This window comes from Loxodonta africana, chromosome 17 (genome assembly GCF_030014295.1).
Source record: "Loxodonta africana isolate mLoxAfr1 chromosome 17, mLoxAfr1.hap2, whole genome shotgun sequence".
NCBI lineage: Eukaryota > Metazoa > Chordata > Mammalia > Proboscidea > Elephantidae > Loxodonta > Loxodonta africana.
The window spans coordinates 72,658,544-72,670,752 of NC_087358.1; the positions used below are offsets into that span (position 1 = coordinate 72,658,544).

The 12,209-nt window shown below is 40.5% G+C and overlaps 1 protein-coding gene across 5 annotated transcripts in view; it reads left to right on the forward strand.

Moving 5' to 3' along the window:
* RNASEH2B (ribonuclease H2 subunit B) overlaps positions 1 to 12,209 on the forward strand; it is a 141,231-nt gene that overhangs the window by 98,043 nt on the left and 30,979 nt on the right. For 4 of the 5 annotated variants that reach the window (XM_064270174.1, XM_064270175.1, XM_064270176.1 and 1 more), the window contains exons 9-10: positions 6,323 to 6,404; positions 7,997 to 8,039. In XM_064270174.1, the coding sequence (XP_064126244.1) occupies positions 6,323 to 6,404; positions 7,997 to 8,039 (125 nt within the window). Of the gene's footprint in view, positions 1 to 6,322; positions 6,405 to 7,996; positions 8,040 to 8,819; positions 10,663 to 12,209 lie in introns of all 5 variants that reach the window. The other variant, XR_010318213.1, reaches the window with a different exon arrangement.

The window sequence follows — 12,209 nt, forward strand, 5'->3', positions numbered from 1 at the left end:
AAAAAAGAATGAATAAAAATGAAGAAAGCCTGAGTTATGTGAGACACTATGAAGAGGAATAATTTATACATATTGGAAATCCCAAAACAGGAGGAGAAGGAAAAAAAACAGACTTTTTGAAGATTTGCTGAAGGAAAACTTCCCGATATCATGAAAGATGAGAAGATTTCCATCCAAGACGGTCAGTGAACCTGATACCGGATAGGCCCCAAAAGAAAGTCACCAAGACATATCATAATCATACTTTCGAAGTACAAAGATAAAGAATTCTGAGAGCAGCTTGGGAAAAGTGAAATATCACCTACAAAGGGACTCCAATAAGACTAAGCTCTGATTTCTCGGCAGAGCCCATGCAGACTAAAAAGCAATGAAATGTTTCCAACCAAGAACTGTATACCCAGCAAAATTGTTCCTCAAATACAATGACAAAATTAGCACATTCCCAGATAAACAGAAATTAAGGGAATTTGTAAAAACCAGACCATCTTTACAAGAATATTAAAGAGAGTTGTTCAGACAGAGAACCAACAACAGCAGATGACAACCTGAGAGTGAACCACATGACATCACCAAGATGCCAGCCGAGACAGAGAAATCTCAAAAGTAAAATAAAGCTACAGAACCCAAAAAAGGAAACCAGAGATGTCAATCTGAAATCGATAACAACTTCAAAAACAGAAAAGGGGAAATGAATGGTATAGTTACAGAAGTTCCATATACAGAGGAAGTCAAGGCAATATCTAAAAATAACAGACTGTTTTAAACATACTGCATTAAAGGTAAACTTCACAGTAACCACAAAAAAAAATTAATAAGTCTACTGACCAAAATAAAGAAGAAAATCAAAAATACTCAGTAAACACAAAATCGACAAAAACAAAGGAGATGAAAAGACAATCCATGAACAAAAAAAACTCAGCACAGGGAATTAACCGGAGCAAAGAAACTGTCAACACCACACACACAAAAAAATGCATAACAAAATGATAGCGGTACTTTCATATCTGTTTATAATCACACTGAATGTAAAGGGATTAAATGCAGTCAAGAGACAGAGTGGCAGAATAGATTTAAAAAAATGACTCATCAATATGTTGCCTACAAGAGATAGACATAAAGAGATTAAAAATTAAAGGATGGAAAGTGAACAGCAACCCAAAAAGAGCAGGAGTGGCAATATTAATCTCTGATAAAATAGACTTTAAATCAAATCTATCATGAGACAAGGAAGGGCATTATATAATGATTAAGGGATCAATCCACCAAGAGAACATAACCGTAATGAATATCTATGCACCAGATGGCAGAGCTCCAAAATACATAAAACAAACCCTAACAGAAATGAAAAGAGAGACGGTTGTGCACCGATAGCAGGAAATTTTAACACTCCACTTTTGACGATGGACAAAACAGCTAGAAAGAAACTCAGCAAAGATACTGAAGATCTAAATAACACAATCATCCAGCTTGAACTCATAGACATACAGAGAACTCTACCCAACACATTCTTCTCCAGCGCACGCGGATCCTTCTCTAGAATAGACCTAGATCACAAATCAAGCCTCAATAAATTCAAAAATATTGAAGTAATACAAAGCATCTTCTCAGATCACAATGCTGCAAAATTAGGAATCAATAACAGGAAGAACAAGGAAAAAAAATCAAATACTTGGAAATTGAACAACACCATGCTTAAAAACCACTGGTAATAGAAGAAATTAAAAAATTCCTAGGATCAAACAAGAATGAAAATACAACATACCAAAACCTTTGGGACACAGCAAAGACAGTGCTCAGCGACCAATTTCTAACAATAAGTGTACACATCAAAAAAGAAGAAAGGGCCCAATCAATACCTTAACCCTACAACTCCCACAAATAGAAAAAAAGCAGCAAAAGAAGCCCACAGCCACCAGAAGAAAGGAAACAGTAAAGATTACAGCAGAAATAAATGAAACAGAGAAACAATGGAAACAGTCAAGAAGACTAGAAGCTGGCTCTTTGAGAGGATCAATAAAATTAACAACCACTGGCCAAAATGACAAAAGAAAAAAAGGAGAAGATCCAGATAACCCAAATGAGAAATGAAGTGGTGACATCACAACAGAACCAACTGAAATAAAAAGGATTATAAATGAAAACTACAAAAAATTATACTCCAATAAATTTCAAAACCTGGAGAAAATGGACAAATTCCTAGAAGCACACTACCTACCTAAACTAACACAAACTGAGGTAGAAAATCTGAACAGATCCATAACAAAAGAAGAAATGGAAGCAGTAATAAAAAATGTTTCCACAAAAAAAGCCCTGGCCCAGATGGTTTCACTAAGGAATTCTACCAGACATTCAGAAGAGTTGACACCACTACTACTCAAAATATTCCAGAATATAGAAAAGGAAGGAATATTCCCAAATTCGTTCTATCAAACCAGCATAACGCTGATACCAAGCCAGGCAAAGACCCACTAAAAAAGAAAATTACAGACCAATATTGTTCATAAATATTAATGTAAAAGTTCTCAACAAAATTCTAGCCAATAGAATTCAACAGCATATCAAAAAATAATACATCATGACCAAGTGGGACTCATACCACTTATGCAAGGATGGTTCAACATTAGGAAACCAATCAATATGATCCCCCACATAAATAAAACTACAGAAAAGAATCACATGATCTTCTCAATCAACACAGAAAAGGCACTTGATAAAGCCCAACACGCATTCCTGTAAAAAGTCTCACCAAAATAGGAATAGAAGGGAAATTCCTCAACATAATTAAGGGCATGTACACAAAACCAACAGCCAACATTGTTTGCAATGGAGAGAGACTGAAAGCATTCCCATTGAGAATGAGAACCAGATAAGGATGGCTTTTATCACCACTCTTATTCAGCATTGTACTGAATAGAGCAATAAGACAAGAAAGGGAAATAAAGGGCATTCAAATTGGTAAGGAAGAAGTAAAATATCCCTACTGGTAGACAATATGATCCTATGCATAGAAAATCCCAGAGGATCCACAAGAAAACTACTGGAACTAATAGAAGGATTCAGCAAAGTGGCAGGGTGCAAGATCAACAAAAATCAGTCAGATTCCTCTATACTAACAAAGAGAACTTTGAAAAGGAAATCAGGAAAACAATACCATTTACAACGTACTTTCAAAAGATAAAATACTTAGGAATAAACCTAACTGGGGATATAAAGGAAACCCTGGTGGTGTAGTGGTTGAGTACTACAGCTGCTAACCAAGAGGTTGGCAGTTCGAATCCACCAGGCGTTCCTTGGAAACTCCGTGGGTCGGTTCTACTCTGCCCTAAAGGGTCGCCATGAGTCAGAATCGACTTGACGGCAGTGGGTTTGGTTTTGGTTTTGGGGGATGTAAAAGACTTACACAAAGAAAATTACAAAACACTACTGCAAGAAACCAAAAGAGACCTTCATAAATGGAAAAATGTACCATGCTCATGGATAGGACTAGACTAAACATTGTGAAAATGTTGATATTACCCGAAGCGATCTATAGACACATTGTAATCCAGATCTAAATTCCAACAACATTCTTTAACCAGATGGAAAACCAATCACCAACTTTATATGAAAAGGAAAGAGCCCTCGGGTAAGTAAAACATTACTGAAAAGAAAGAGGCCTCGCAATACCCGATGTCAGAACCTACTCTACAGCTATGGAAGTCAAAACAACCTGGTGCTGGTACAACGACAGACACATAGACCAATGGAACAGAATTGAGAACCCAGAAATAAATCCATCCACCTATGGACATCTATTTTTGACAAATAGTTGAAATCCATTAAATAGAGAAGAGATAGTCTCTTCAACAAATTGTGCTGGCAAAACTGGATATACATTTGCAGAAAAAATGAAACAGGATCCATACCTCACCCCATATACAAAAACTAACTCAAAAGGGATCTAAGACCTAAATGTAAAACCTAAAACCATAAAGTTCATGAAAGAAAACATAGGGACAACACTAGGGTCCCTAATTTATGACATAAATAGAATATCAAGCATAACTAAAAATGCACAAACTCCAGACATAAACTAGATAACTAGGACCTCCTAAAAGTTAAATACTTATGCTCATCAAAAGACTTTTCCAAGAGAGTAAAAAGAGAACCTATCAACTAGGAAAAAATCGTTGGCAACGACGTATCTGTTAAAGATTTAAACTCTATACAGAAAACTTCAACATCTCAACAATACAAAGACAAGCAACCCAAGCACAACATGGGCAAAGGACATGAACAGATACTTCACCACAGATGACATTCAGGAGGCCAACAAATATGTGAAAAGATGCTCGCAATCATTAGCCATTAAATTAGCCATTAGAGAGATGCAAATCAAAACCATGATGAGATACCCTCTCACCTCTGCAAGAATGGCATTGATCAAAGACTCAGAAAACAACAAATGCTAGTGAGCTTGTGGGGAGATTGGAACTCTCATACGTTGCTACTGGGAATGTAAAATGGTACAATCACTATGGAAAACAATACGGTACTTCCTTAAAAAGCTAGAATAGAAATACCATATGATCCAGCAGTCCCACTCCTAGGAATATATCTTAGAGAAATAAGAGCCATCACATAAATAGACATATGCACACCCATGTTCATTGCAACATTATTCACAACAGTAAAAAGGTGGAAACAATCTAAGTGCCCATCAACAGGTGGATGGATAAACAAATTATGGTACATACACACAGTGCAATACTATGGAACGATAAAGAACAGTGATGAATCTGCAAACATCTCACAACATGGATGAATCTGGAGGGCATTATGCTGAGTGAAATGTTGTATAAACACCGCTATTATAAAAACTCAAAAGATCTACCCACGGAGAAACAATCTTTGATGGTTACAGTGGAGGTGAGGGATGGGAAGGATAAATCACTAACTAGATAGTATAGAAGTGGTAACTTTGGTGAAGGGAAAGACAGTATACAATAGAGGGGAAGTCAGCAGAACTTGACCGGGGCAAAACAAGACACTTAGAGAAACACAAGGGGAGAGGGGGATGGGGGGCAACCACAGTAAATACTATAGCATATACAACTCTACAACAATAAAAACAATAATTGATAAGCAGATATGTATGCTGAAGTGGGGGCATATAGGATATACCCACGTACATAATATAGGTTAGACTGTGGATATTTTCACATACACGTTTGTATGTACAGTGTGTATATTCATATATATATCATAGAACACAAAGGGGCACAATCACAGAAGCTTCCTAGACGCATCTAAACACCAGGGCCAGAGTTATTGGGGCTGAGGGCTGGGACCATGGTCTGGGGCATGTCTAGGTCAACTGGCATAACATAGTTCATAAAGAAAATGTTCTACATCCTATTTTGGTAAGTAGCATCTGGGGTCTTAAAAGTTTGCTAGCAGCTGTTTAAGGTACAGCTTTTGGTCCCATCCTGTCCAGAGAAAAGGAGAATGAAGAAAACCAAAGACAGAAGGAAAATATTAGTTCAAAGGAATAACGGGCCACGTGAGCCACAGCTTCCACCAGCCCGAGCCCAGAACTAGATGGTGCCCGGCTACCACTAATGACCACTCTGAGAGGGAACACAATACAGGGTCTTGGACAGAGCAGGAGAAAAACATTAAAAAGACCAGACTTACTTGTCTGACAGAGACTGTTGGAACTCCTGAGACTGGCCCCTGGACACCCTTCTAATACAGAACTGAAGCCACTCCTGAAGATAGACAGCACTATCAAACAAACAATAACACACATGAGGAACGTGCTTCTTCTTAGTTCAGTCAAGTACATGAGACCAAATAGGCAACACCTGCCTTAAAGCAACAAGGAGAAAGGATGGGGCAGGAAACCTGGAGGAATGGTAATGGGGAACGCAGGGTGGACAGGGGCGGTTGCCGACACATTGCGAGGATTGCAAACAATGTCGCAAAACAATTTGTGTATAAATTTTTGAATGAGAAACTAATTTGCTCTGTAAACTTAAACCTAAAGCACAATAAAAAAAAGAATCAGTCCCTAACCAGCAGCATTAGCATTGCTGCCTGGGAACTCGTTAGAAATGCAAATTCGCAGCAAAGGCTCAAACTGGAATAAACCGGTTGGAAGCCCTGGTTACACTTTTGTCATCGCCCCACCTACTGGTACACCCATTTTACAAATGAGGAAACTGAGGCCAAGAAGTTAAGTGAGTTCCTGAAGGCCAGAATTTGAACTCAGGTCGATTTGAGTGTAAAACCACCATAATTATTACTAATTGTTTTGTTTCTCCATTCTGCTTTCTTTCAGAGGATTACATTCGTTATGCCCATGGTCTGATATCTGATTACATTCCTAAAGAATTAAGTGATGACTTATCTAAACACTTAAAGTAAGTATAGTTCGTGTGCAGTGATGTTGAACAAGAACCTATGTGCTCTGGGCTCTCCCAGCAAGGGTTTTTTTATGGCTTTTCATATCACTGTTTCTGATTAGAGATTATTCTTGAGTTGTGTCATATATTGTATGGTTTGGAGGTGATTTTTAATAGATAGTGCCTAATTGTAACAAAGTGATTGGTGGATACCGATTGCAGGAACTAGCGAGTAGTTAGGACTGGAATTACAGATTGACAGAATTTTAGAGAATCCCTGGGTGGTGCAAACGGTTAATGTCCTCAGCTGCTAACTACCAACCAACCCGCTGCTAACTGGAGGGTTGAATATTCAAGTCCACCCAGAGGCGCCCTGGAAGAAAGACCTGGTGATCTGTCTGGAAAATCAGCCACTGAAAACCCTGTGGAGGATAGTTTTACTCTGACACATGGGGTCATCATGAGTTGGTATCATTCCCGTGGCAACTGGTAATAATTTTAGAGGATAATCTGAGTTAAAATTTTATCTTCAATTAGTCTTAGCTAATTTGGTTCTCCGTTATCATGTTGAACAGGAAGTGAGAAGGAAAGAGTAGATGGCGTTTAGAATGTTTTTGAAAATTAGATCTAAAGGTTTTGTATCATTTTGACTGTCATCAGTTGATATTCACTAAGTATCTTTATTGTGCCCAGTGCTTGGAACTTGAGGATATCACCCAATCTGTGTCCTTGAGGGGCTTAAGAAGGGCTTTCAGAATGACGGGATTTGTGTTTCCTCCTTTTCAAAGATCCTTATCTTAGGTTGAAAAAATGTGTTTATGTCCTAGATTTTAGCAACTGTTGTTAAGATTTTATTTGTGTAATGATTTAATAGCTTTTCCTGGTCCTTATAAATCTTTTTTCCCTTCTGATGCATCTAGATAAAATGAGTTTTTAATAGATTTAGTTGTTGTTTTTAACAAATTCCATAGGACCTGTTTTAAAAATAAATTTGTAGAAACTGGTTTCTGTAATAGTTAAAGTATGTTGAAAACCTGCGCCTCCTTCTGTTTGATGTTTCCTTGGGTTTCTTTGCTGCTTGTCTTGTTAAAGACCTTATGTCTCTGTGTGCGATTATTTTTTGGGATTTTTTTTTTTTTTTCTTTTCACTGGAATGTTTAAGTTTTGGTGAAGGATTTGGGGGGAAAGACAAACTTCTCTTCAATGGAAAAAAAAAAAAGCAAAGTTCGTGTGGCTTTTTGTCAATAGTTAAAATATTTTCACTTCATTTTTTAATATATGCTAGTGTTGTCATTTGTGAAGAAAAATCATCCAGTGCCAAAATGCACATTTCTGGGAGCCATAAAAAAGCAACTGTATTTCAACAAATGGGTTCTGATTTTTTTTTTTTTTTTAATTCAGACAATTCCAATCTAAGGAATTAGGTAGCAAAATGAAGATTTAGTCATGTGAAGAACCTCGTTTTTACGCTGCAGTGGTCGCACGGTCAGATGTATGAAGGCAAAGCTGCACCATGAAAGCGAGGCTTACTAAGTCTGAAATTGTCCAGGCTTTCTGTTTGCTTATCTTTGAAAAACCATGACTACAATTTTTGGTTTTTTCTTCCTTAGGCTTTCACAGCCTTCAGCTTCATTGCCAAACCCTCCATCAAAGGTAAGAAGCTCTGGAAAAATATTACACTTTTTCCATCTGAGACTAAGCTTGTTCTAGCGTAAGCGTACTGAACTCACCGTGGACGGAGTGACACTGTGTGGAGTAAGGAGTATACTGGGCTTTCCTTCAGTATATTTTATTTTTGTAGGTTTTCCCTGAGGGGTAAATAAAGCACCATGAAAACCTAATGTAAGAGTAAGCTTTAACAAGATATTTGTGTAAAATATTACAGATGTGTAATTTAACTTTTGTCTTCTTTAATTAGCTAATCAATTAACTTTATGAATAACAGGCATACCCTCCTTATTGCTAAAACTCATTTTGCTAAATCTAATTGTCACTGGCACAAAGGTACACAAAACATGATTTTTGCAACACAAAGAATCCTTTGAACAAGGATGGCCACATTTTTTTTTTTCCTTCTGTATTTGAAATGATGAAGGAAATTTGTGTATAATTTTTATCTGCTGGCGGAAAAACTTTTCTTCTCCCAGAGGTCACAAACTGCTGCCACAGCCTCTCTGCACAGCGGGCTGCCACTCACGTTTATCTCCCAGATTTGGAGAACCGAGAAAAAGAACAAAGCGACAAACAAACAGTTGCCTTTGAGCCGACTGCAATGCATGGAACAACCCCATTTGTGCCAAAGTAGAACTGTGTTCCATAGGGTTTTCAATGGAAGTAGATTGCCAGGCCTTTCTTCCAGGGTGCCTCTGGGTCGACTTGAACTTCCAGCCTTTCAGTTAGCAGCCAAGCTCGTTAACTATTTGCATCACCTAGGGACTCCAGAGAGTGGAGAAGCCAGTCATGAGCCACACCTCATCTCAAAATGAAGTATCATTCAGCCCAGGCCAGATCTCAGATGAGTCGGCGCTGCTCAGAGACAGGAAGTAAGCTTGTCAGTGAGGTCATTCTCCTTGCGCCTACTGCAGCCAGTGAAATCATGGTGGCCCTGAGAACGTGAAGGACATGTCACGGATGTTCAACAGCGTCCCTTCCCCATGTATTCATCCCTTGTGTGTCAAGGTCGCCAACATACCCAGCACTTTTTTTGAATCATGTCTTGTTTGGAGGTGATGGAGCCTCCAAAAACACTTACTACTTTGACTTTTAGAAAAGGACTACTAAGTTTTTAAAATCTTCGTTGTGACTTTTGGACCATTTTCAGCAGGTTGTCAAAGGAGCCCCAATGTTTACCCTCAAAAAATAGCACCAGGAAGAAATGAGATGCTGTAAGATACAGTAAAGCCTCTGAAAGACAGAACCTGTGTAAGGCAGAAACCTATCAGGGAAGGAAAACTCAAATATTTTCCACTAATTCAAGAGTGATAGAGAAGTGGTGACCGTGCCCTGTAAAAAGCAGAAGACTTTCAAGAGCCGGAAAAACAAGGCAGTCTCATCAAGTTCCAGCTATCACAAATTTCACTGTATAAGAAAACTACCTCTGGGTTGGACCTGCCAGCCTCCAACCTAGTAGTTAAATCTCCAGTTGTAGCAGTAAAAACCAAACCAAACCCTCTGGGTGCACACGGCCACACCTTTCTCCCTCGGAGCAGCTGGTCCAGTTGTAGCAGTAAAAACCAAACCAAACCCTCTGGATGCAGACGGCCACACCTTTCTCCCTCGGAGCAGCTGGTCCAGTTGTAGCAGTAAAAACCAAACCAAACCCTCTGGGTGCACACGGCCACACCTTTCTCCCTCGGAGCAGCTGGTCCAGTTGTAGCAGTAAAAACCAAACCAAACCCTCTGGATGCAGACGGCCACACCTTTCTCCCTCGGAGCAGCTGGTCCAGTTGTAGCAGTAAAAACCAAACCAAACCCTCTGGATGCAGACGGCCACACCTTTCTCCCTCGGAGCAGCTGGTCCAGTTGTAGCAGTAAAAACCAAACCAAACCCTCTGGATGCAGACGGCCACACCTTTCTCCCTCGGAGCAGCTGGTCCAGCTGTAGCAGTAAAAACCAAACCAAACCCTCTGGGTGCACACGGCCACACCTTTCTCCCTCGGAGCAGCTGGTCCAGTTGTAGCAGTAAAAACCAAACCAAACCCTCTGGGTGCACACGGCCACACCTTTCTCCCTCAGAGCAGCTGGTCCAGTTGTAGCAGTAAAAACCAAACCAAACCCTCTGGATACAGACGGCCACACCTTTCTCCCTCGGAGCAGCTGGTCCAGTTGTAGCAGTAAAAACCAAACCAAACCCTCTGGGTGCACACGGCCACACCTTTCTCCCTCGGAGCAGCTGGTCCAGTTGTAGCAGTAAAAACCAAACCAAACCCTCTGGATGCAGACGGCCACACCTTTCTCCCTCGGAGCAGCTGGTCCAGTTGTAGCAGTAAAAACCAAACCAAACCCTCTGGGTGCACACGGCCACACCTTTCTCCCTCGGAACAGCTGGTCCAGTTGTAGCAGTAAAAACCAAACCAAACCCTCTGGATACAGACGGCCACACCTTTCTCCCTCGGAGCAGCTGGTCCAGTTGTAGCAGTAAAAACCAAACCAAACCCTCTGGATGCAGATGGCCACACCTTTCTCCCTCGGAGCAGCTGGTCCAGTTGTAGCAGTAAAAACCAAACCAAACCCTCTGGATGCAGACGGCCACACCTTTCTCCTTCGGAGCAGCTGGTAGGTTCAAATTGCTGACCTTTCAGTTAGCATCGAAGCACTTAATCACTGCACCACCAGGGCTCCTTATGGTAGCACAAACCCATTGCCGTCGAGTCGATTTCAACTCAGTGACCCTATAGGGCAGAGTAGAACTGCCGCACAGGGTTTCCAAGGCACGTCTTTCTCCCATGGACTGGCTAATGGGTTTGAACCACATATCTTTCAGTTAGCAGCTGAGTGCTTAACAATAGCACTAAAAAAAAAAAAATCAAGCCTGTTGCCGTCGAGTCAGTTTTGACTCATAGCGACTCTATAGGACAGGGTAGAACTACCCCACAGAGTTTCCAAGGAGTGGCTGGTGGATTCAAACTGCCACCCTTATGGTTAGCGGCTGAGCTCTTAACCACTACGTCACCAGGGCTCCTAAACAAAAAAAACCAAGCACATTGCCGTAGAGTGGATTCTGATTCATGGTGAACTTGTGTGTTACAGAGTGGGACTTCTCCTGTAGGCTTTTCTTTTCTGTAATCTTTATGGAAGAAAATCACCAGGCCTTTCTTCCATGGCTTCTGGGTGTGTTCAAAACACAAACTTTAGGTTAGTAAACCCAGCTCACTGCCTTGGAGTTGATTCAGACTCAGTGACCCTGTAGGACAGCAGAACGGCCTCACAGGGTTTCCAAGGCTGTAGATCTTTACAGAAGTAGACTGTCGCATCTTTCTTCCACAGATCAGCTGATGGGTTGGAACCACTGACCTTTCCGTTAGCAGCCAAGAGCTTTAACCACTGCATCACCAGGGCTACTCTAACCCAGTGCCGTCGAGTCGATTCCGACTCATAGCAACCCTATAGGACAGAGTAGAACTGCCCCACAGAGTTTCCAAGGAGCGCCTGGCGGATTCGAACTGCCAACCCTTTGGTTAGCAGCCGTAGCACTTAACCAGTACGCCACCAGGGTTTCCAGGGCTACTCTAGTCCGGTGCAAACTGTTTGCACCACCCAGAGACCTAACAGGAGATATAGAGAATCATAATTGTCGTGCTGTAACTAAGAGAGCAGGCACTCTGAAAGTATTTTGTTCTTTCTTACTTTCTCTTTCCCAAAATTAAGCATATCCCTTTCTCCCAAATGTCTTTTTCCTTAGTAGCTTAGAGATCATTCATGAATTGATCTAAACCTATTTTTGCAGGTTTTAGCCTGTAATACCCTCTGGGGTAACAAGCTTCATAAGTTTATTCTTTTCTGTCTCAGTTTTTTGTCTTCTCATTTTAGTTTCCAAAACTAGTTTGTGATTTCATCATTTATGATTTAGATCAAGGGTCAGCAAACCTTTCTGTAAAGGCCAGATAGTGAATATTTTAGGCTTCCTGGGACAGATGGTTTTTGTCACAACTACTCACCTCTGCTGTTTGTAGTGTGAAAACAGCCATAGACAATGTGTAAATGAATGGACGTGGCTGTGTTACAATAAAACTTTATTTACAACAACAGGCAGCCAGCTAGATTTGACCTCTGGGCCATCTGTTGTCAACCTCTGATTTAGATCTTGGTGTCTGGTTCCTCCT